Source organism: Tamandua tetradactyla, chromosome 3, assembly GCF_023851605.1.
Source record: "Tamandua tetradactyla isolate mTamTet1 chromosome 3, mTamTet1.pri, whole genome shotgun sequence".
NCBI lineage: Eukaryota > Metazoa > Chordata > Mammalia > Pilosa > Myrmecophagidae > Tamandua > Tamandua tetradactyla.
In genome coordinates, this window is record NC_135329.1 from 56,857,183 (window position 1) to 56,882,059 (window position 24,877).

Here is a 24,877-nt window from a genome sequence, read left to right on the forward strand (position 1 = left end):
ACAACTTGGCTTCGTCCTCAGAAGCGGCAGAGGCACCTCCAGCCCAAGACACTGCTGCCCCCTTGTGGCCGCGGGGTGGGGGACAGGCGGATCCCCAACGCCTCCCGTCGGGCCTGGCATCCGAGCTGCTGGTGCCTGCTTCTAGAAGTTTTCTGTCCCCTGTTCCATTTGACAGATGAGGAAACCGGGGTGGAGAGAAGCTCCTGTCTGGCCGTGAGCCACACAGCACATCTGCTGCCAAGCGCTGAAGCCAGGCTCTGAACTCCTGATCACCCTGCCCAGGACTCGGAGACTGTCTCGAAAGGTTGCCAGATAAAATGCGGGACACCCAATTAAACTTGAATTTCACAAATAATTTTCTGTATAAGTATGTCCCCATGCAACAGCTATGGTTTTATGTGCCGAATCTGGCAACCCAACTTGCCAAGCCCGAGGTCCCTGTGCAGCCCTCAGGGAGGAGAGCACTGGAGAGGACCAGGCCACCTCAGGGACCACTGCCAGGGCCGGGCCACAGCCCTCCTGCTGGAGCTGCCCCTCATGCCCAAAGGTTCTGACCCTCTGCCCAGCCCCAGGCCTGAGCCCACAAAGCCTCCTCCTGGGCATGGAGCCCACCACAGCCCACCCTGCTGTCATCCCTCACCCCAGGGCGGCTGCCCTGGCTAAGCCGCCACCTCCATGGCCCCTTGGGGGAAAGGCAGAAGTAAGCATGGATAAAAGCTTCCTCATCCCAACAGTAACAGCAGGAATTTTTCATGTGCTCTCACTGGCACAGTAAATACGGAACATCATTGGTCCTGCCTCCTGACAACCCCTTCCAGACGGGTGCTCACCTCCCGGTGACCAGGGGAAGGTCCTGTCGCTGGTGAGGATTGATTGTTTCCATGGAGATATGACTCACCCAGTTGTGGGTGGTAACTTTTGATTAGATGGTTTCTGGAGTTGTGTCTCCACCCATTCAAGGTGGGGTTGCTTACCGTAGCCTTTAAGAAGGAGCCGTTTTGGAAAGAGCCCACAGAGCCAGAGACCTTTGGACATGCAGAAGGAAAATGCCCCTGGGGAATTTTTATGAAATAAGAAGCCAGGAGAGAAAGCTAGCAGACATCATCTGTGCCTTTCCAGCTGAAAAGAGGTGTTCCTGGACACATTGGCCTTTCTTGAATCAAGGTATCTTTATCTGGACACCTAGTTTCAACATTTTAAAGGTCTTAGAATTGTAACCATGCAACTTAATATTCCCTTTTTAAAAGACATTCTGTTTCTGGTATATTGTATCCAGGGGCTTTAGTAAACATCCTATCTCGAAACCCAATATATGTAAGTGGTTGAAGTAGGAGTAGTACACTTGCCCTCTCTGCTCCTCACCCCCAAGCAGCCGAGGCTCCTGGGGCCCCCAGATCAGTGTAGAGCTTTGTTGGGAAAGGATTGGCCCTCACCTTCAAGGGGTAGTTCTTCCATTGGACCAAAATAAAGCTCAAAGAAGCCCCCAAGCCCGCACAAAGGATAGGGCCCACGTGGAAGGTGTGAGGTGAGGGTTAGAAAAGCTGTCAACCTTGGAGGTGACCTGCCAATGACCTAGTCATTCTAACATGAAAATGAAGGATGGAATTCATGTGGATATTCAAGGCGACCATTTTAGAGGGTCACTGTGTGGGGAGCACATGACTGCAGAAGACAAGCTGGACAGAGGGTTCCCAGGCTCAAGAAGGTACAAAGGGAGGTCAGCCACGAGGCTAGAAAGAGGGTCGTCTTAGGGCATGAGTAAGTCTGACCCCAACCTCAGGCAACCTCTGAGAGGGCAGACAGCCCCACTTCCAGGGGAAGGAAGGGTCAGCCACCACTCAATGCCCTAACGCAGGACACTCGTCCAATGTTCTCCTCCTTGGCTACTTGGGTCAGCTGTATCCATCAGCCTCCTGAGCTGGATTAGCAGGAGCCAGTCCCCTGGACCCCAAAGAAGTGGAGTTTCTGGGCCTGCAAAGTTGAGGACCAAGCCTTACCTGACCCCACTCAGTAATATCTGGCTAATTTAATGGCAGGTCAACAGGTTAGGAAAAACACCCACCCAGTCCAAATCCTGTCCTGCTTAATATCTGTGAACACTAAGCTGCTCTTCACCTGGGAAGCTTTTTTTTTTATAATTCCTTTAAAATGAGACACACACATTTAAAAAGCAAAACCACCATCAGGAGATAGAAATAGGGCAAGATATTGGGTAATTAGAGCTGAAGGAATACAGATTGTGCAACAGGACTGAATATAAAAACTCAGAAATGGACAGCACAGTATTACCTAACTGTAATACAATTATGTTAAAACACTGAATGAAGCTGCATGTGAGAATGATAGAGGGAGGAGGGCTGAGGCATAAATGAAATCACAAAGAAAGATAGACGATAAAGATTGAGATGGTGTAATCTAGGAATGCCTAGAGTGTATAATGATAGTGACTAAATGTACAAATTTAAAGAATGTTTTTGCATGAGGAAGAACAAAAGAATGTCATTACTGCAGTGTGCTGAAAATAGATGGTACTTAATATTTAAAAATTTCAACTAATGTGTGAGACTAAAGCAAAAAATGTTTATTTGGTACAAATCTATACTTTGACTAGTGCATCTCCTAATATAACTTATGTAGATAGTTGATTGAACACCTTAAGTACATGGAACTTTGTATAGGACATGAGATTTTGTTGGTTCGTCCAGGTGATGCCCTGATGAATCCCAGAGTGATTTGATCAGTGAGTGAAAAGTATTTGCAAAGTCCCCTTTGGGGAATGGTGAGAACGGGGGAAAACTCAACTTCCCCAAGTTGAATTCTTGATATTCTCCCAAGCAGTGTGGACAACCAAAGCTAGAGGCTGAGCCCCTAGTCTTGGGGTTTGTTCATATGAAACTTAACCCCACAGGGGATAGGTCAAGCCTACTTAAAATTAAGACTAAGAGTCACCCCAAGAGAACCTCTTTTGTTGCTCAGATGTGGCCTCTCACTCCAGCCAACACAGCAAGCGGACTCACCACCCACCCCCTGTCTACGTGGGACATGACTACCAGGGGTGTGGATTTTCCTGGCAGCATGGGACAGAAATCCCAGAATGAGCTGAGATTCAGCATCAAGGGATTGAGAAAAACTCTAGAATGAGCTGAGACCCAGCATCAAGGGATTGAGAAAACCTTCTTGACCAAAAGGGGGAAGAGTGAAATGAGACAAAGTGTCAATGGCTGAGAGATTCCAAACAGAGTCGAGAGGATATCCTGGAGGTTATTCTTATGCATTAAGTAGATATCACCTTGTTATCCAAGATGTAATGGAGAGGCTGGAGGGAACTGCCTGAAAATGTAGAGCTGTGTTCCAGTAGCCATGTTTCTTGATGATGATTGAACAATGATATAACTTTCACAATGTGACTGTGTGATTGTGAAAACCTTGTGTCTGATGCTCCTTTTATCTACCTTGTCAACAGATGAGAGGAACATATGGAATAAAAATAAATAATAGGGGGAACAAATGTTAAAATAGATTTAGTTTGAAATGTTAGTGATCAATGAAAGGGATCAGTAAGGGGTATGGCCTGTAAAAATTTTTTTTTTCTGTTTGTTATATTTTTCTGTTGTCTTTTTATTTCTTTTTCTGAATAGATGCTAATGTTCTGGAAAATGATCATGATGATGAATATGCAACTATGTGATGATATTGTGAATTGCTGATATGTGTTGGGAATGTTTGTGTTTCTTGTGATTTTTTTAATTAATAAAAAATTTTAAAAAAAAGCAAAAACAGAAAGTATGAAGTCAGTCCCCCCACCCACTCTGGTTTCCCCCAGGCTCTTAAGTCTCCTTCCTAGAGGCACCCTGTTATCAGTTTCTCCTAAGTTCCTCCAGAAATGTTCTATGCATGTTATTTGTGCACACGTACACACACACACACTCAAAGTTGGGGTTTTGGTTTTGTTCTGTAGAAGAGCATACTAGTGTTTCTCCCCCACTTCTTTCATTGAAGCTAGCTTGGGGATTGTTCCATAAGTACATCTACACCTCCTTTGGTGCATTCCACGCAGACTACAGCAGGAATGGGCAGATTGATGCATGAGTTGTTTCTAATATTGCTATTACTAACAATGTCACAGTAGAGCCTTGTATGAGTATGTCAGAGAATGTGGACTATTTTCATATCGCCTGTCATCCTCCAATAAGACTGTTCCCATCATTTACTTTCCCACCGGTAGTGGTGAGGACACCTGGCTGCCAGGTCTACCCAACAGGACCAGGACTTAGCTTTTACCGTTGCTAACCTGATAGATGAGAAACAGGTTTTCCGTTTTTAATATCCATTTCTTTTGAGCCTGAAAATGTCTTCATACCTGTAAGGAAAGATAAATTTGTAGAGTCTGTTCTGTTCAACTGATGTTGCCATTGCATGCAACTGATGTTGCTATTGCGTGACCTTGGTAAGAAACAGTTGAAATGTGCACTCTAGCTGGGAGGACTGGCTATCCTCCTGGAAGGAAATGTACTTTGATAAAGATATCGACGTCCTAGGAAACTCCTCTTGATCCCCAGCCAGTTCCCAGAGGACCCACTTGGGCCTGGTCACATAAAACTAATTGGAATTTGGCCACTATTGTGTGAAGATATCATACAAATTGCATGTAAGCAGTTAGAGGGAGAGAGAAGAGAATCTTATGAAGAAGAAAAAGAGGAGAAACTTAGAAGGGAGAGAAGAATCTTATGAGAGAAGAGCACCTCATCAGAGTCTTATGCCCTGCTACGGATTTTAACTACGGAGACTCTGAATGCTGTCTCCAAGATTGCTCTGGATTTTCACTAACGAGAATTGGAATGCTGCTTCTGAAACTCTCCAGCACTTCTCTTCAGGTGTTGGTGCCATCTTATCTGGTGATGTAATTATGCCTTATTTTTGAAAGCTCTAACTATTTTCTTTTGATTATTTTCCTAATAAAATCTGTTTATCACTGAAGTCTGTGTTGTCCATGAATTTGAACCTATGACTTAAGTGGCCACAAATATTACGTTGTCTTTTGTGTGGCAGTATCTAAAAGGCTGTTTGCATTTTTCCCATTGACCCATGTTTGTGTCCAGCCCACCGTTTTATTAAATGGATGTATAAGATGAAGAAAATTGGCCCTTTTCATGCTTAAGATAAATATTTCTTTTTCCCTATTTGTCCTTTATCTTTTGACTTCAAATGTTTTCTTCTAATAGCTGTACAGTCTAATCTGTTACCTTTAAAACTTTCATCTACCTACTGTTTATTTTGGTAAAAGGAGTCAGGGATATTTTTCCTAGATGATTACCCAATGACCCCAAAACTACCCCTTCCCAAAGATTTTGAGGTGGGCCCAGCATTATGTATTTTTAAGACACTCCCCAAGCGACTTGAACGCCTAGCCTACCGAGTGCAGGCACCCTGCTTCTCCCATTGACCACCACTTGATTCCTCTGGCTCCCTCTCACCGGGGGCCTGTGTGGACAGATCCCAGCTCTCCTTGAAAGAAAAGCTCACCTGCTGCCTGGGAGGAAAGGCACTGGTAGGCGATGCCTCCCCTTCAGAAGACAGGGCTAGAAGTGCCCAGGATCCGTGCATGACAGTACCATCTTTAATAGCAAAATGGGGACAGCTAACTACTCTTGTCAGCTAGGGTTAGCAGAAGCTCTGAAAGGATGGCGCTTGCTAACAGTGCAGCATAACCCCAGCTACTATCTCGTCATCCCCTTTTCTTCTCTACCTAACTCACTTGCAGGCTCCCCATGTCTAATGACCAGGAAAGGCCATTCAGCCTGAGCTGTCACACAATCAAACAGATCCAAGCCAGGCCTCGGCAAGACTGTGGTTAGGAGGGAGATGTCAGGAACTGTGGGTGCGGGTGACGAGGGATTACCTGGGGCTGTCTGTTTCCACTGGTACTGGCAACAGGTGGTTCCTAATTGGCCGAGAGGCTCAGAGAAAAACGTCATTACCAAGCCCTAGTGTCCTTTGAGCCAAAAACCAGTCCTTTCTTCCCCTTTCAACCCAAACTTACCATTTCCACTAACAAGGGAGCTTGTGAATTGTCCTTTTAAAATGAAAGACTTAGTAAGTTTCAAAGTTTGGTGTCTAGCTCAGATTTCTCAGCACGTACACTCAACAACCATAAACAATGTCAATTTTCCTTTTTATTTGGAACGTAAAACTAGTGGGCACTGTCAGCTCCTGAGGACACAGTGACTTACTGGGCAGTTCTAACAAGCCAGCACTGAATGGGGATGTCCTCATAGGAGACAGGGTTGATAGGAGACAGAGGTGAAGTTAGGTTTGAGCTCAGTCTTTCCTTCCCACTATACCCTTACCCATCAGAACCCATTTTCTTTGTGGTTTCTGAGAGTTCTCATTCATATTCTGGCAGCTAACATCATCTGTGGGCCAAAGAAAGGAGACCAGATATCCTTGTTGACAAACCAAGCCTCTTGGTCTAGGAGCAGTCAGTAAAAGGTGCCATTTTAACAAGCCACAGCAATGAGCTGGTGTCTATTGCTTGGAAACCACCTCCTTGGTTTTTTCTTTGAAACTCAGGATATCATTGCCACCTCTTCTCTCATCGGCTCCTTTGGTGATTAATAGCTGGGGGGCTGATTCAGAGGCTTGGCATTTTCCTAGGCTGTTACCTGCTACCTCCAATGAAAAGATGTCTTTTAGTGCCCCTTTTCACGAAGCTGGCAGGACACTCAAGACTGATCAGTGGCTAATGGCTCACCGGAGTGAGGTCTGATGTCTATATAACAATTTACTCCTCACTGTGCAGCAACAGTAGGGGCTCCAAGCTTTTCACTTTGGGGACAGAGTATAAGAGACTTGGGGGAAAACAAGCTGAGTAAAGAAGAAAACACAAAAGTCTAGTGGTCACTGCCAAAGAAGGTAACGATCTACAGCACTGTAGCACAGAAGAACTGCTGAATTTACTGACTGCCAATGGCATACCCCATCTCTACCTTGTTTTAAGGGTGTAACCTGCCCTAATAGCAAAATGGAAAGGGAAATGGGAGCAGGACAGGCACCAATCCTGTACCTACCCTGGGCACCGGCCACGGCCGGGGGCAAGCCAGTTAACACAACACCCCCTAACAAAGGGCTGAGCGCATGACACTCCATGAGGGCTGCCTTATTCACCACAGCAGAAGTGCACTCACAGTGTCTGCAGAGATCACGGTATCACTGTCACCTACCCTTTTTCTTCCACCTATACATGGACTAGACTTAACTACTCTTTTGAGAACCCACACAAACCTTATCATTAAAGGAACCCATTTACTTGAAATAAAAATAGAAAACCAGGAAGATGACATTTCAACTGGTTTTCCAAATACTGAAAACCATCAACTCAAGTTCTCTGGTACTGTTTTCTCGGCTTATGGGAAACTTTATCCCCACCTCTAAAATATCATTCAAGGCAAATTATTTGGAATAAACACTAAAAACATCCCAAGGCCTAGTTATTTCAAGATACTTTATTTTTAAACAGGTCACCACATGGAGCTTTTGGCCCATTCTGCCATTACACAAGCTACAAATGCTTGCTCAGCAGCTGAGGGGCACCCTTTAGTAGCATGTTCGAAAGTGAATAAAAATCCATATAAAACAAATAATCAAGTAGTTTCCATAGGAACACAGATAAGTGTGACCCCATCTCCTAGTCTTCCAGATCGCTGCATCTGTGCCAACCCTATTCGTACAAAGACATTTCAAAACTAGCAGTAATTAAGTTAAATGGTCCCCCCAAATCCCTTAATTCAAGCTAAACTCACAGTTAACAGCTACAAAAACAGTATTTACACATTAATGCTAGCTGAAGCACAAGTTGCCGGGTGACGTTTCATTCCACTTTCCCAAGCACAGGACACAGGCAGAGTGCTGATATCCTGCTCTTCTACTTCGCACGGAAAATCGTGGTTCTTGATTTGTTGCATGACTTGCCTGAGGGAGACAGAAGTGGCAGATTCAAAACCGCTGAGTCATGCCATAATCTGGCAGTATCATCAGAAAATAACTTATTCATGAGGGTAAGTTTACTTCCTTGGTTACCCTGTCATCAGGAAGCAATTCAATGTATTTCTAAAGCAAGCATTTCTTCAGAATCAGCTTTTTGGTAGTAAGGCAACCGCAGTCATATGCAATAACTAAATATTCCAATTACACAGAAAGAGCCTAATAAGTCTTCTCCAAAATGGCAAAACTTGAAAAATAAATACAAACAGTAATATTTGTGGTGCAGGGGACCCAAAGGGCCAACAGATTTTCCTTCCATTTTTCTGTGTTCTCCAAATTTCCCTATAGACATATATTCTTAATATGGGGAGAAAATAAATTCTTTTTAAAGACTAACATTGTTACTATTTAATCCCAGACAAAACCACTGCTGAATCAAATAGGAGCAAAGCATAAAGCCAAGGTGCTATCTCTCCTTACAAGACACTGACCATGTCGGCCCGGACATCACATAGTGTATCGTTGGCCTCTGGAACCCGTTGAAAGTAGAAGCAGCAGCCACAGTGTAAGCACCCATGTTTTCAAACAGCATCCAGTCACCCACATGCATTTCTGGCAGGTCATAGCGCTCCACAATTCGATCAAGGCCATCACATGTCGGTCCCCAAATGCTAGATGAATAGTATTTCTCATCTGGTTTGGGTCTCTATATTCAAGAGAGAGAAAGTGTTACTCAGTTATACTTGTCAGGACCTACCACCTTCATGGCTTTATACAGCATGTTAAGAAGTTACCTTCTGCAGAAGGGGCTTTACGTGTGCATGATCATAGAGGATGCAATTAAATGACCCATATACGCCATCATTCACGTAATACATAAAGGTTTGTTCACTCGAATCATCTTCATCTAGAAAGGCAGATTAATCTGAATTACTACCTTTGTACCAACTTCCATTTCAGTTACACATGCAATGTTTCTGGCCTTTATACACATACCATCAGAGCCTGTCTGCTCCTTCAATACAAGTTTTTTGGCAATGATATTCACTGCAAGAGTGAACGCTGATGCAACATAGTATCTGCCTGGCTCAGCTATGATTTTCACTCCGCAGTCTGACGGAAAATACTTGTCTAATGCTGGATTGATTACACTGGTGATCTAAGAATGAGACAGAAAAGAAGTCATTCATTACAGGGAATCCACATGCAGGAAAAAGACTACAGCACTTGTGTATAAGACATAATAAAAACTGAAAGCAGATATCAGCAGAGAGGCTTATCATCAACTAACAGAAGCAAAATAAACATCTCTCTGAAAAACCTACCAGTCTACGTATCCTTGTGGATTCATTTTGATTTCCCTCCAGATATCTTCTCTATCCCTTTTATGATGTTATGGGCAAAGTTTTAGCAATAGTATAAGACAAATTTCTATCACCTATTGAGATATCAAGATGACTAAGTAGTTTTCTTTGGCAAATTTACACTAATCAGGATAAAATCTTTCTATCCTACCCATTTCACATAACTGTGTCTCCTTATAAAAACTCAAGCACCACATATATAATGTTTTCAGGGAAGGAACTATAAATGCTTGCAAAATATATCAGGGAAAACCATGTAGCATGTTCTTTAGTATTTCCACAGTACGCTAAAATTTACAATTTTTAATAGCAAACAAGCCATTCAAAAAACAAACAAAAAAAATCACAGCAACTGATTTATTTTCATGTTTGCACAGTTCCTGCTGGTACTAGTTAAAGCACTTAAAGCTTAATATATTTCCAAAAGGAACTGGCTAAAAGAGTTGTAATGTATTATAGTTTGGTTATTAAGTACCTCTTCAAATTTAAGCTTCACATCATCGGATCCAGGAAAGCCACCACCAATATCAAGCAGATACATGCTGAAACCTATTTCAGCCTAGAGCCAAGAAAATTAAAGTCAAACAAACAGCCAAAGAAATAACGAAAAATGTAGGCAGATGGATTTAAGACTCTAATACAGTTCCAACTCCTATAAAAGGTTAATTCTAGAATTAAAACTATGCATATATTGTCAATCTTACCCACCCCACCTTGCTAAATGGCTGACCCTTGTGCTTAACATGTACTTACTCCCATGTCAAAGACACAGCGGGCATCTGAGATTGCCTGCACAAAGGTTTCAGGATCAGTACAGCCACTTCCCACATGGAAGCTGGGGTCAAAGAAAAAAGAGATAGGATATTTCTTGTTTTCTTAAAATATTTACAGTGGGAGAAAACTTATAGAACTTGTATTGCCTAATATTCTAAGTCTCTAACTCTGCCACCACCAAGCTCTTACTCACCTGACACCAATGACATCAATATTTAGTTCTTTAGCCCGTTCCAAAAGAAGCCTGCTGGTTTTGAGTGTGGCTCCAAATTTAACACTGAGACGACAGACTGCTTTGGAGTCATCAGTGGCAATCCGCAAAACCAACCTAGAAAAAAGAAAGTATAGATCCAATGACAGAAGAATCACTTTTGCAGTGGTTAAAACAAAAAGACCATACTACTTTAAACACCACTTGCTGCAGTCTCAGTCTAAGATGGTTTTATTCATCAAAAGGATGTAAACTATCTCCTACTTGGTCCAACCTAGCAGACAGCTAGTTACTAAAGAGTAGAAACGCAAATAACTGGAAACCCAAGCCTGACTAGGATACATACACGCCCCCCCAGCCCCACCCACCCTCCTCAAGAACAGCAGCTCACCTCGCCTTCGGATGCGCCCTGGCCACTTTCATCAACTCGACCTCGCTGTCAAACGTCATCATCTCAACTCCATTATTGGCCGCATACTTAATTTGGGACACTTGTTTACAAGGGTTTGCATAGATTATCCTCTCAGGAGGCACCCCAAGGCTCTGCACCAACTGTATTTCAGTCTAAAACAGAAGTGCAGTAGGATACCGTTCATCACGCTAATAATGATCAGAGCCACTTTTCTGGGCCTTCATAAAACATGACACTGGTAAACAGTGATTCTTAAATTACTGATCTTAACCTAGTTAAGTTCTACCAGACAGGACTTTCCCTTTTCTTGCACTGTGCAAACCCAGCAACCCACTTCAGTGCTGGAGCCGATGGACAAGGCCAAGCAATGGTTTGGGGCTAAGGTCTCTTATGGCATGGGACACCGACAGACCCAGGCAGACACACCTGGACTAAATCCAAACCCATGAGTGCTACAATTTTAAATGGAATCAATAACAGGAAAACACAGGAAACTGTCATCCCTGCCCCAACTTTCATTAGCATCTATTGCCCAAGAAATGGACTTTTACTTGCACTGCTGAGAAGAGGGCCATTTCCCATAGTGAATGGTGGATGCTCCTGCTTTGGCTTACCTTGCTAGCACAGTCAAATCCTGTCCCAATAGCAGCCAGGGTCTTCACAATGGCTCTACTGTCATTACATTTGACTGCATAGAATGGGGTGACACGAGGAAGAGTTTTTAACCATCTCAGATGTTTCTTGAGGATGTCTCCAAGGTCCGCAACATAGAAGGCATCTTTATCATCCTAAAGAGTGGTTACAGGTTTACTCATCAGCAGTCTTATAAGTCAGCATCACTCTTTCAACAGGCCAAGCTAAGATGCAGCTTTCTCCACCCTTCTCACTGAATCCTACACTTTTCCAGTCTAGTCCCTGACAAGAATATCATTATCACTGGGCAATTTACAGCCAATCAGATCCTAAATTTCCTAAGCAGAAGACATGTTAAGTTCCACAACATTTAAGATCTCACTGAAGTTTCCCAATCACCTGCCCTCTATCTATAAAACTGCACCACCACCAGGGACCCAATATATTTACCGAAGAAGATACTTCGTTAATTTTTTGATCCAGAATGTCCTTGGCAGTAAAACCTTCATCAAGGAAATGGCAGTCAAACTCTCCATTACTGAAGGTGTTCATGGTTCCTCGATGTTCCTCTGAAACGCAACAAACTGCAAATAGGTGGAGAAATTTACTCAGAAACTTTGGCATTCCAATTTTCACAAAGATTTAACCTGCAACAAAAGTGTAAACTGACAACTTACATGGAAAACGAAGATATGGAATGTAAAGAAATTATTTCCAGCTTTTCACAAAGGTAATTCTCCAGGAATTCCAAATCCTGATGAACAATAAGACTTGTGCCCTTGGTGCAGCAGTGGAAATGTTCTGAATAAACAAAAACACAAAATTTGCTGTCCAGCTTAGGAACACATCATGTTGAAAAAGATCAGAATTCCACAAGCACACAGCAGGTCGAGCTACTCCACCCTCCTCTGTAGTTATGTAAAACCAGGGATTCAAAACTTCAGGCTCTTTCAAAGCAACATACTAAAATTCCACATATCTTACTGGAAACTTCAAAATAAGTATTTCAAATACTCATCCCCCCAAAACAGAGAATGCAGGTTTCAGAAACTTGTCTGAACTTAGTTTACCCGATACAGAAAAAAGTTTTATAATGACGAGCCTGCTTTATTTCTCAGGACTATCTGGACTCTTAAAAGCTTAAAATGGCACATAGCGATTATCAAAAATTGTCATATAAACATCCTGTCATATACTAGTTTCACTAAACCTCAATATGGAGCATTTTTTCAGTGACTGATAGGTTTCATGGAAATGTCTAGGGCAAACTCACTGAGTGCTCTTACGTTTCCTGAGAATTTTATGAGCTAGCTTCCATGCTAGTTTTAGCTTTGTCTATTTTTTAACATTACAATCTTCAAATTAGTTTAATAATCATTGTATTACAGTTGTTGTATTATTCTATTACAGATAAAAAATCAGCAACCTTGAACCAGTGTTGCCTACCAAACTAGCAATTCTGGGAATTCAAGTTGTCCTTACAGGCGATCTAATATTTACTTAGCTATGATTGATCATCATACATAAGTTCTATCAAACATCATGATTAGCAAAAATAAGCAAAAGCATCATGCTAGTAATGATCAGACCCACTGTTCTTAGCCTGAAACATGGCATCAGTAAAAACTGTGATTTTTAAGTTACTGATTTCAACCTATTTAAATTCTGCAAGACAAGGCTTCCCCTTTTTTGCACTGTGCAACCCACTTCAGTGCCGAAGTCTACGGACAAGACCCGGCAATGGTTCTGGACTACAGCTTGCTGTGGCATGGGACACTATGAGAGGCCCAGGGGTACGGACCTGCCATAAATCCAAACCCATGCATGCGACAACTTGTTTTGAGACTGAATCTAACGTGACTTTTTGGCACTATCAACCTCACAAGTTACCAAAAGCACCCCTAGGGGAAGGCAAGCGACTAATGCCAGCTAATCCATTTTTGTCTATATAAATAACACTTACAAGCGGTTAATAAATAGGCTCAAGTGGTGACAGACTGGATTATTTGGGGCCTTGTTAAATATCTCTAAGATATGATCATTCAGGGCCTTGTTAAGTATCTTAAAATATGTTCAGGCTTAAGCTTGGAAAGTTTTTATTCCTTTGAAATACTCTAAGTATTTTGCATTCCTGGATGTTTCAAAGCTTTATCTGAATGAAACCTTGCCATCTAGAGAACTTTCACCTAAAAACATCTTTTGGTTTTCTGTGCAGTGAAGTTAAATTAGAAGAGCTATGGGTTAATTCAAGCAGGAATTGTAAAAAAATTTCACAAGCCAATTAAATTATGCCCAACTTCAGGCATGAATCAAATATGCTAACATATTCTGTCCTCCCAGATTTTTGGGTAAAAGCCCCTGCTCTCCACCCTTGAACCAACTACCTGAGATTCCAAAATGAGTCTTTTGTAAAAAGCTTATGGCTGGCTCCACCAGCATTTGTTGGCTAGGACTACAATTTTAATATTCTAGGCTCTACTTAAATCGCTACACCATTCAAGATTCCTTAACTAAACCATTCATTCTAGGTCACGGCTGGGTATTATCAAGGTCGGGACACAAGGCTACCCCGGCTCGAGCTACTCCCATGGGATCCTCTATCGGGGTCATCTGCTCTGTATACAGAGCAAAAAAGGAAAAAAAAAAAAACAAAAAAAACCCTGAAGCAACAAGGCAGAAGGGTGTGTTCTCATCCCAACGAAACGCAGCACTGGGACTGGAGTCTGGGGACCTTGCAGGGCTGTCTTCCTACCTCTCTCCTGCACCTGCTGCAGGCCCTACCACACGCGCTTTCAAAAAATAACAGCGGCTGAAGGAATGAAAAGGCCTTCGTAACGGCTTCCGGCTCGGTACCGGAGTCAGAAACGCTCCCCGACGTGCGGGCCTGGAGCTCCGTAGCCCCATCCCCGGGACAGGAAGCGCAGGTGACCTCGCCTAGGGTCCGGGGCGTCCTCCCCGAGGCCGCGGCCCGCGGGGGTCTCGGAGCCCGCGTGGGGCCGGCCGGGGGGTCCCATCGGCGTCCGCGCCCCCACAACCTCGGTGAGCCGAGCCCCGGCCGACCCCGAGGGCCCCGTCGGGCGCGCGGAGACACGTGGCCGCGCCTCTCCTTCCCAGCCGGCCCGTACCCCTCTCACCTGCCAGCGCATGGGCGCCGCGGGTCGGCCCCGAGGAGGTGCCGCAGCCGGCGCTGCCCCCGCCGCCTCCGCCGCGCCCGCCTCGCTGCCTCCCGCCGGGGGACGGCCGGCCCGAGCTGGCGCCGGAGTTGCTGGCAGAGGGGCGGCCGGCAGCGGCGGCTGGAGGGGCCTGACAAAGCCCGACGGGGCTGCAGCACCGCTACTTATAGAGCCGCTGCTGTCGTCATGGAGACGCACCAGCTCAAACCAGCCGCGATCGGTTCCGTCCGGGAGCCTGGCGGGGGAGGGGCGGAGGCCCGGCGGCGGCCAACCGCGGCCCGGAGGGGGGTGGTGAGGGGCGCGGACTGCTCGACGTCAGCGCTTCCTAGCGCCGCCGGCCCCGGCCTCGCGCCCCCCACCCCGTCGGCTCCGGAGCCGGCTAGCGCAGGCGCACTCCGTAGCCGTCTCCCCTGAGGCGTCCCGCGCACGCGCATATCACCCCCGCCGCCCGCCCCGAGGCGCCCTAGCGCAGGCGCAGGCGCCGGGTGGCGCGGCGTTGCGAAACCGGCCGCTGACCGCTGATGGATTCCGTCTCTTGTGAGGCACAAAACTGTTCTTCCGCTTGGAATTAAATGTCTCTTGCCCAAGGGAAGAAAATGTAAATCTTGGGCGTGAGCTGTATACCGGCCACGTGGTCCCCCGCGGACAGGCTCTGGCCGGGGTTGCGCCCGCGTCCGTGCCTGGGAGAAGGACCTAAAAGTCGTTCTTAGCTGGCAAGGGGACCCGGGCTGCACAGCTGAGCCCATAGATGAGGTGCCTCTTCATACCGAAATGTTTCCTAAGAGAAGACTTGTGGGTCTACGAGTGTCTGTACTCCGTGTCCAGAAAAGTGGAAAGCAGCCGGAGACCCGCCAAAGGGCCGGGGGACTGGAGGAAGGCAGGGGAAGCGGCGTCCGTGCACCAGGAAGCCTCCCCTCTGCCCTGTACTTTATAGGGTGGGGCATGTCAGTAAATAGGGATCTGTCAGCATGAGGCACAGAGAAAGTTACCTAGGCCTCAGTCCCCCAAATGTGCTGAGGCAGTTCAAGCATTTGGCAAAAGCCACATAGGATTTGGGGAACTCTAAAGCTTCGCTGGCAGGGCCAGGACTGAAGGAACTTGGCGCGTTTTTCCTGACACTCCCCCTACCCCTTTTCTTTTCCCATTCCTTTCCTTAAAGACAGGGACAAAATCCGAGAGACAGAATTACCACCCTACAGGACCTGAGGAACTTCTGGGAAGGAGTTAAAGATCAGACTGCCTCTAGCTAAGAGTGCAGAGGTCCCTGGGAAAGCTTAACACCCTGGAGTCTTGCTGCCCCCAACTTGCTGTGTGACCTCGGGCAAGTCTCCTCCCATTTCTGGGCCTCTCTTGAATGAATGTGTGAATGAATGAATGCTCCAACTCCCCCTGGAACCTTCGTGGCTTCCACGGAAAACAGTAACAGGAAAAACAGCAGTAGTAGCAAGTAACTCTTCCTATATAATAGGACATACAGGCAGTGCTCTCCTTTTCTCAGCACCTTGAACAAATTAATTTTTAAACAGTCCTGCAGCAACCACCAAATGCCAAGTCCCAGGAATCTAGAGGTAAAGAGAGGGGAGTTATCCCCACCCTTCGCAAGCATAAATCTCCCTCAAGAGATGAGATTAACAAGTGAGAACCTATCAGAGACCATCATAGCCTCCAGTGCCCCATGGGATGTTTTAAATGGTTTCTGTTTGGAGCCGCTTGTGATGAGGTGTATGTCTGCCTCTGTAAAAAAACAAATTCTTTCTTCAGAGGCCGAAGACGCCGATGTCCTGGGCTAAGACCCTGGCAAGGAGCACTGGCTGCATTGCCCAGCTCTCTGCAGCCCATTAACTGGTCATTCCAAGGGAAACACTTCCTCCCCCGCCCCTCATACAGCCTCCTGCGGACAGAGGGCAGCGAATGTGTTGGCGGTGTAGGATCCGGGGGCAAGGAAGCAAGGACAGGTGATGTGAGCCCTCATCCTGCCTGCAGCTTACTGATATGTGACTTGGGCCACCTCCTTTGAGTCTCTCTGTGTTCACCTGTACAGGGAGGAGTTTGGGAGAGGTCTGGGAACCCTTTTAGAAATGCAGACTAGAAGCATTTGTCTGTCCCCCACCAGCTGTCGGCACTCAGCTCTCCTTCCTCATACCCATGGGGGCCTCTCGTGCCGACACACCCCAAACATGCAAACTCAGGCCCAGTTGCTCTACTTTCCTCTGAGTAAACGAAGCTATCTGACTCAGAAGAGGACACAGAAGCCAGGGAAGGAGGGAGGAGGAGGTGCTGCCTCCTCCCAGTGGGTTTGCCTAATGCCTGCAGGCTGACTCTTCCAGAGGCCCTTGGCAGTGGCCCTGGGAATTCACAAACCGGATTAGTAAACCAGAACCAAAAAGACAAATCTTTGACCAAACGTGGCTTTACTGTCATTCAGCGTAGTTCCGGTGGACTTTTCCTTACCATTTATCTCCTCCGGAAAGAATAGCAGATCATTGTAAAAAACATGTCATGCCAAACACCTAGAAATTAATCCTGCATAGAGATGAGATTTTTCTGTTTGGTGCAGAAGCAAGTGATCAAAGACATGCTAATAAGATATACATATCCTTAGTCTTTTCACCTAAATTCCAGAACAAACTCCGGTTTCCTTAGGCATTTTCACCTCCTTGCTCAATTTGAAACCTCAGACATCACTTCTCCCGGTCTAGTCTTAGGCTCCTCTGCAAAATGGGGTCCTTGGCCTAGATGCAAATTCAGGTCCTTCCACTGTGAGGCCCTAAGAATCTCTGGCTTCTTGTACAAATGGAGCTATGTTCAAATCAGATGACCACATGTTCTGAACTGAAAATAAGGACCCATCTAATGAAGGAAGTTTTTTTTTTTTTAAACAAAAACGGTTAACTCATTTACATGAAAGGGCTTTAAAAGGTATAAATAGAGTGTTTACAAATTTAAGGTATCACCTGGATTGGAAAGAATTAAGTAACACAGAAGACGAATAGACAGTGAGCATTTATGAATCCATTTATACAATATTTGAATATTTTGACAGTGAGAGCTTTCTGGAAAATGGATTTGTGTCCTATTTGCATGGACATGGTTGTGTTCTGCTGCAACCACTTTCTTCCTAGAAGCATAGTACGAGTTGACCGTGGAGCCAGGCCTGTGAGAGCCAGGCAGCGGACGACCTTGGGTGGTCTGGACCTGTTCGGGCAGTGGTGCCATAGCTTAGAGCACCTGGCAGTGGAAACAAGACACTCTAGTCACATACAGGCTTTTAACCAAAAATAGTGTTCCATAGCTCAGTCTCTCACCCATACTCTAGGTTTTCCCTTGAATTGCTTTTTATTTTTTGTATTTTAACATTTCTTAAAATAATGCAATAGATTAATAGAAACAGTAAAGAATCAAAGAATTAAAATGCAAACCCAAGTAAAACCCAAAAATGTCTAATGTATTCATTCATTAGTTAACTAAAAAGCCCCAAAAAGACAAGACACCTGATATAATATAGTACTACAAAACAAATGACAATTTTCAATCATCAAACATGTGGATTTTGCGTTTTGTATCCTTAATCAAGAAAAAAATTCTTTTTGAACGTTATATAATATACATGTAAAACAAGATAGAAAAATCCATTATAAACTTGTAACAATGACTGTAAATACATTATCTTACATTTTTCTCATAGGCAATAGGTTGGTTATGGTACATACATAGTATGAAAATACTAAGATAGTAAAGAATAGACAAAAATACATGTCGGTTGTACAGTAACAAACAAGTGACACTCCCATGTACCAACTCTGAAAAAAAATTACATAATACTGTCAGAAAACATTCTTGAAAACTACGTATTTTAATAAGAAATAAATTCAATAAAGAATGATGATACTGAGAACCAAGGTGTTCAGAGATTTCAAAAGCCATGCTTTTTTTTCAACTAATACAAAATTCAGTCAACTAAGTTTTCAAAAGTTGGTTCAGAGCACGTATTACCCAAAATACCACACATTTATTTCATCTATTTACTTTCTTTCCAATAAAAGACATTTGATCAACATCTAAGATGTCCAGGGTATAACATAATTGAGATGAAACTGGATCAAATACTGGTATTGTTTTTAACAACCATCACCTCAAATGTTTGAGTGTCACAAATTTATGAATTGCTTTCAGTTGTTTCCAAAAATCCAATCCACCCAAGGCTGAAAGCGTGTCATCTTTACAGATAATCCAAATAATGTGCTGGAGGCGTGAAATCAGCTTCCAGAGAGGCCTTGGTATGCTCTGTGAGCAATTGAAGCATCATCAGAGAAGTGAGACACCTCCAAAAGTAGCTGTTGGAAGCAGTTGACACCCATGTGTAAGTGGAAGTCCCAGGATGTTTGTTTTATAAAACTTTGTTGCATCACAGCCCCACCTTGCCCCAGCCCTGCCATGGCTCACTGGGAAGTTGCAGGGGCAGGACCCATCCAGCCAAGTCTGGGCCATCAGGCATGCAGCTCTTTGGCATGTCAGTAGCTGCACCTTGCATTGCAAAGAGTTTCTCAGAGGTGGTCTGGAGATTGAGAAAGAGGAGTTTGTTTTGACCCGCAGATTGAATTTTTTAGCAATGCTTTGCTTCCTGTGGCCCTCCAGTTCTGAAATCAGAGTTCCAGCAAATGTGTGTCAAGCCGATGTTCTGACATGACGCATAACCCGTGCGCTGTGAACAGCACAGAGTATTTGAGACCTGACCACTTTACTGAAAATCCCTTAGTGGTTGTCCTGGGGCCACAGGGTAAAGTCTGAACTCCTGAGGCTGTCACCCAGGCCCTCTGAAGTTTGTTGTCCCTCCTGCCACTCCAGCCTTCCTAAACCACTTGCTTTCCTCCCTCCCCTCTTCCTAGTAGGGGGCTCTTTGAAGGTAAGACCACAACGAACTTATCTTCCTCGATCTGATTTCCCACCCAGTGCTTGGAACAAAGAGTATTATTGAATTGAAACTGGGTCTGTCCCTAAAAAAAAAAATCTGTTATTTGTGGTTGCCACGTGCCATCTAAGATTAGAGGGGCAAAGTATTCTGAGTATTTTTCCTTTGGTCATCATTTATTTATTCGATACATGTCTTTAGAGTGTCTCCAGTAAGCAAGCTGTATACTGAGCGAGAAAGATCCCGTGGCCACAGGTCTGTGCTGGGTTCTAGGGAACCAGCTGGAAACTAATATGGGCAAAGGAAGTGTAACTTTTAACCCAATGCTTAAAGAAAATTGACTCTTTTGTTTTATTTTCTCCTAGGCTCCTGTGACTCCCTCTGACCAACAAGTTGCAGCACCTCTGCTAGGTTTTGCCAATTGGCCTATTTGTCTCAGAGCCCTACCCTACTGGGGCTCCACCTCTGGGAAACCCCAGAGCCTGCAAGATTTCTTCCTCTCATGGCAGGAAGAGCCATGGGGGGCAGAGTGGGGGGGAGCCTTGCACAGCCTCGGCCTTCTGGAAGGCGTGTGCCATGTGACCTGGGGGCAGTGCGAGTTCTACAACCCTGCCAAGTCAGAACTCAGGACCATTAGAAGGACTTGTAGCATCACACTGATGTGGGGATGCTAAAGACTGAGCCATGGTGTGCCCCCCCCCCCCCCACTTGCCACAATATAGCATGTACCTTGGCTCCAAAGGAGGGTGCTGTGGGATGGGATTTCCCTGAAGGGAATTCTCGCTGTCTCCATTCAAACAGCCTGTCATATCTTTCTATGCCAGGGCCCCTGCTAGGGACCAAGGAGAAAGAGATGAGATATTCAAGGTCCCTGCCTCAAGGAGCTCACAGTCCAGATGGGGAGACAGACCCTAAGGCATGTGCTCTGATATGTGATTAGATGGTATGCCACTATAGAGACCCAGGTGCAAAAGCATTAGTTCCATTCCAGGTATTAGAAACAGCTCAAAGAGAAGGGGCTTGGAAAGGATCATCCAGAGCTGGGATGGGTTGGGGAGCAGCCCAGGGCACCCAAGACAAGAACCAGATCTGTGGGCGTGTAGGTAACCACCCATATGCCAGCTCACTTAGAAGACTCGGGTCTGTGAGAGGCAGCAGCCAGGAGGTGGTCACTCTGGGGCAGCATCCGACCCCCGGGTGGTTATTCTGTAGTTATGTTAGGCAGTTTAGCTCCAGCTCCAACCTCCATGGAAACATCAGCCCAATAAAGTCATTGCTGATAACAACAGGACCCGTTGATTTTAGGAGGCAGTTTAACAGCCATATGCAGGCACTCAAGCATTGTCCTTTGGTTATCTCAAGGCCTGTATCATTCAGAGTCCAAGTTCTGACCACCAAACCAAACCAGGTCATTCATTAGAGGGAATTTAATGGTTACAACTACAGGAAGTCATTACTACTCATAGGACTAGGACTCAAAGAAAGTGAGGGCCACCCAGCCTGTGCTAAAGCCACTGTGGGGCCTGTCCAGAGGGACTGGGACCACCAAAAGAGGGGTTGACTAGAAGGACCTGGAACCCTAGAGGAGAAGCTGCCAGTGCTGGGGGCATTACCTGAAGCAGAGAGAGAAGGGAAAGTTCTCCGGCTCTCCACCTTCTCCCATCCTCCAATCTCCTACAAATGCCTCCCAATCTGAAGCCTGTTGGTAAAAGAGTCTGTTTAGTGTAATTTTCAGAGACCATCCCTCCCTTTCCATTTTAATCTGAAAAACAAAGCATTGCTGAGCAGGGGTGGGTGTGGGAAGTCGATCTGAGAACAAACCAGCACATGACAGGCACACCTCCCTTCCCAAAGTCTTGACAAAGGATTCTTTCTTCCCACTTGCAGCATGTCTCCCAAAAAGAGTTCTGGTGGGCACCGTCTTGCTTTTCATAATGGCTTGAGCAATAAGGAAAATTAGTCTCACATAAGATGTCTCAAGAAAGGGAGGCTTCAGTTTTATTCATTCAGGGTCTCAAGGACAATGTCAAGGACCCAAGTTGTTTCCATCTTTCTGCTCTTCCATGTTCAAGGTGTCAGACCAGCTTTCCCCCTGGTTTCATCATGGCTTCCCCAGTTCTAGGCATTAAACAGAGATAAAATCAAGGCTCAAGGGAAAGAAGAAGAACATCTCTTCCTCTCTATCTCTTTTAACCTGGTAGATAACTTTCCCCAGCAGATTTCCCTTCCTGTCTCAGTGAGCAGAATGTATCATCAACCCTTGCCTTCACCAATACCTAGGAAGAAGAGTAGACCTCCATGATTGACTTAAACCTATTAAGTACCACTTCCTAGCCCTGGAAATGAGCTCAAGCCTCCTTTGAAGAACATGGCCACTTGGAAGATGCTATCTGAACAACAGCAACAAAAAAGTGTTCGATTGCTAGGAAGAAAGAAAAGGAGAAGGCAAAGGTTAAGCTCTTTGGACTTGTACCTCAGATTTCTCTAGGACTCCCAAAGTGGTTTTAAGTATTAGAGATTATATATGGAAGAACAAATAGAATGGTGAGAGGCTGTGATCCATGTAACTCAGATCCTGAGTGATGGTGCATTTGAAGGTCAACCAGCCAGAAATTGCCATCCTTCCTTGCTACTGTCTTCAAAATGGTGGGAGGAGTTCTCATTGTATCATTGACATCCCTTCCCCCCACCCTGTCTCAGCAACCTTAACTCTTGGGAGTGGCTCAACCTCATCCCTGGAAGATCTTTCTCTCCCTTCCAAAGCAATCTGTCCCATCTGTGGTCCTTCAATCGCCTTTCCCCTCGGCTGTCCACTTTCAACAGGACATTATCCAAACATGTTGCTCTTTCTCTCTTGACACAGCTTTTTGCAGCAAGGAATCTTCTGCCACTCTGACTGCTTTTCTTGTGCCAAAGACCAGGAGGGGAAAGAAGAAAAGCAGGCAGTGCCTTTATGAAGAGGGGTAAAGGGGATATGGGGATTGGACAAAACTGTTCAAAAACTATTCAGTGAATCAGTTAGATAGGGTTTACTTAAAAAAAATTTGTTAGGGTCTGAATAAATGTTTTCCCCAACAGCCCAGGTAAATAGTTACTGTGCAGTTATTTATAAATGTCTTCCAAACTTAGCAGACACCCTAAACATCAAAGGTTTCCTCTTATCTGCTGCTTTTCCCACAGCAAAGAGTTTTTTCTTTAGAAGCCCAACTCTGGCATTCAAATACATCTGGAATAAATATATAAAACAGAGTAGGAGGATGGGCTCTCCTGGAGACAGGTTGCATAGATTAGAATCCCAGCTCCTCACTAATCAACTGAATCATTTTAGGCAAGTTCATTAATTTCCTTGACTCTCAGGTTCTTTAGCTATAAATGGGGAAAATAATAGAAGCCGCTTCATAGGGTTGCTATGGGTTTTCAATGAGATAATTTATGCATAGCGTCGGTGGTACAAATAATCCTTATTGTATTTGACACTTGAAATGTATATTTTTGAGACACCCCCTCTGCTATAGGACAAAACTCTTTCCTATAATAATTTTAAAGGGAGAAATTTCAATTTTAAAGATAGTATCCAAATTAATTTAAATATTTCATGTATGAACTAAAATTTGCAATTAACCAAGCAAAAATAACCCACCTTGCATTGGCAATTGATTTCACCGTTTAAAATTTCAAACACCAAACCTCCAAGGGACCACATAGAATGACAGAATTGTAGTAATTCAAGGTCTGCTTCTTTGTCTTCCCATTCACTGCACTGTTATTGTTTATTTAAAAACTCCCACAAAGTTTTGAAGACATGAACTGTACCTGGTCTGAGCTCAGAGGCCAGTGGTTAACCACCCACAACTTCTAGTGCTAAAAATCCACCCAAAGTCCCACAAAAGGGTTTCCAGATATCAGAACCTTACTCTCCAAATGAACACCAGTGTGAGTCAGGGGCCCACTGCAGAGCTAGGAGTTCTCAGAATTAATGTCTGCGCAGGATGCGACATTTATGAAAGGGCAAGTACTGAAAATATGAGGTTGACATCGATATTATGAAAATTCAATCCTCATCAACAAAATTGTTTAGAAGAAAGAATTTTTTTTTTTCAGGGAGGAGTAATTCTATCTGTGATACGGTTTAGAATCCACAGATACAGTGGCCCTAGCCAGCAGAGCAACTTTTCATCATCCTTATTGCCTGTGCCCAGGGCAGACACTGCCCTTTGCCTCACCCTTCCTGCAACCTCTGCACCTGACCTTGAGCTTGGCCCCTAGGAAGCTGCACATGTGGGACTTCTCACCTTCCTTCAAGCACAGGGATTTGTTAGGTGTTTTGTCAGATTGTTGGGGTTATCAGATAACCCCCTTAAAGAGCCTTGCTGAGGCCCTGGCCGTTGGTATGGGCTCCACAAATGTCACTTCTCTCCCTTTCTTCTCCTTCCTGCAACTGCATCTTTATGGTCCAGTTCCCTCACCTGGGATACCATTCTCTTAGATCTCTGCCAGTGGAAATCTGCCTCATCCCAAGTCACTGAAACTCCAGTAACTGCATTCCTTCAGATCTTGCCTCTTCTGACTTCCCAGGCTTTTGCTGTCTTGACTATCTCTGGTCTTATTCAGTCTCTGGTTCTTTGAGTAGGTAAACTGTTAGCATTGGGGTGCACTCCTCTCATCACCCCACGAGACTGTAATGTTCTCGGACAACAGGGCCGTCTTTTCCCTTCACTGCACCCAAATAGATACTAAACCCACGAAGAAACATATAAAGAGCCAAACACCCAGTCTCCAGAAAGGTCCTGGATTGCAGGTATTTGGCATCCTATTCTATGCCAGACCCTTGGTGCTGAATTTGGGATAGAAATATGGTCCAAGAGGACGTCAACCTGGTTTACCTGGAACAGTCAGTCCTGCTTATGCTGCTGTTCTGATATGATTATTGACTATTAATAGTGCCTCCTTCCCTCTCAGAAGTATCCTGGCTTGGCTGATAAATTAGAAGGTCCCGCCCTCAAGGTGACCTTCATCTCTTTCATCTCACGGTCCCGTGGTCCCCTTGCCTGCACATCACCTCCTTTCTCACGGGTGCTTGCTCCATGACACACCTGCCTGAACCCGAGGATGTATCCTCTTCGCACCTCTGGGAAGCCTTTCACCAAAGTTCTTTTAGAGAAGCCCAAGTTTATGGCTTGAGAAATGCTGGGTGCTCCTAACAAAAAGAGCAGTACTTTGAGATTTGTAAAGAGAGGGTCAGGAAGAGAAACCACGGGGTTGCTCTGAACTTAATAGAATGTGTTTGCTTAACCTGTGGCACTGCAAGAGAGGCTTTCTCATGTAGAGCTAAGAGAAGGAGACCTCTGAGCAACATTTACTGGATGCAATTGGGCAACAAGTAGCAAAAGCCTTAAAAAATGCTTTTTTCCAGAATTTGGA

At 44.8% G+C, this 24,877-nt stretch overlaps 1 protein-coding gene, 1 long non-coding RNA gene and 1 other non-coding gene across 5 annotated transcripts; 1 reads left to right on the forward strand and 2 right to left on the reverse strand.

Moving 5' to 3' along the window:
* Positions 1-7,483: 7,483 nt before the first annotated feature.
* On the reverse strand, positions 7,484-14,622 carry ODC1 (ornithine decarboxylase 1). 3 transcript variants are annotated; one of them, XM_077153178.1, is made up of 12 exons: positions 14,509-14,622; positions 12,052-12,175; positions 11,825-11,943; positions 11,356-11,529; positions 10,721-10,893; positions 10,312-10,446; positions 10,098-10,179; positions 9,820-9,903; positions 8,977-9,139; positions 8,775-8,887; positions 8,472-8,686; positions 7,484-7,968 (listed from the first exon to the last, which is right to left on the reverse strand). In XM_077153178.1, exons 3-12 carry the CDS (start codon positions 11,924-11,926, stop codon positions 7,824-7,826), a joined length of 1,386 nt encoding a protein of 461 aa, XP_077009293.1. In that variant the 5' UTR covers positions 11,927-11,943; positions 12,052-12,175; positions 14,509-14,622; the 3' UTR covers positions 7,484-7,823. The 3 variants fall into 3 exon arrangements, with proteins under 3 accessions (XP_077009293.1, XP_077009291.1, XP_077009292.1); XM_077153176.1 differs by having other exon boundaries at positions 11,825-11,958; positions 14,509-14,621; XM_077153177.1 differs by lacking the exon at positions 14,509-14,622 and adding an exon at positions 14,127-14,290 and having other exon boundaries at positions 11,825-11,958.
* Positions 13,067-13,198, reverse strand: LOC143678580 (small nucleolar RNA SNORA42/SNORA80 family). Its single transcript, XR_013173361.1, has one exon. It is a non-coding gene; the product is annotated as a small nucleolar RNA SNORA42/SNORA80 family (small nucleolar RNA).
* Positions 14,623-15,010: 388 nt separating the features above from the next.
* Positions 15,011-22,525, forward strand: LOC143677324 (uncharacterized). The gene is made up of 3 exons (XR_013172510.1): positions 15,011-16,502; positions 18,773-18,907; positions 19,822-22,525. It is a non-coding gene; the product is annotated as an uncharacterized LOC143677324 (long non-coding RNA).
* Positions 22,526-24,877: the final 2,352 nt, after the last annotated feature.

Coding starts and splice junctions, on each gene's coding strand:
- ODC1 (XM_077153178.1), bottom strand. CDS start 11,926: ATGAACACCTTCAGTAATGGAGAGTTTGACTGCCATTTCCTTGATGAA. Junction 11,530..11,824: donor TTAACGAAGTATCTTCTTCG/GTAAATATATTG, acceptor ACCACTCTTTAG/GATGATAAAGATGCCTTCTA. Junction 10,447..10,720: donor AGGGCGCATCCGAAGGCGAG/GTGAGCTGCTGT, acceptor TCTTTTTTCTAG/GTTGGTTTTGCGGATTGCCA.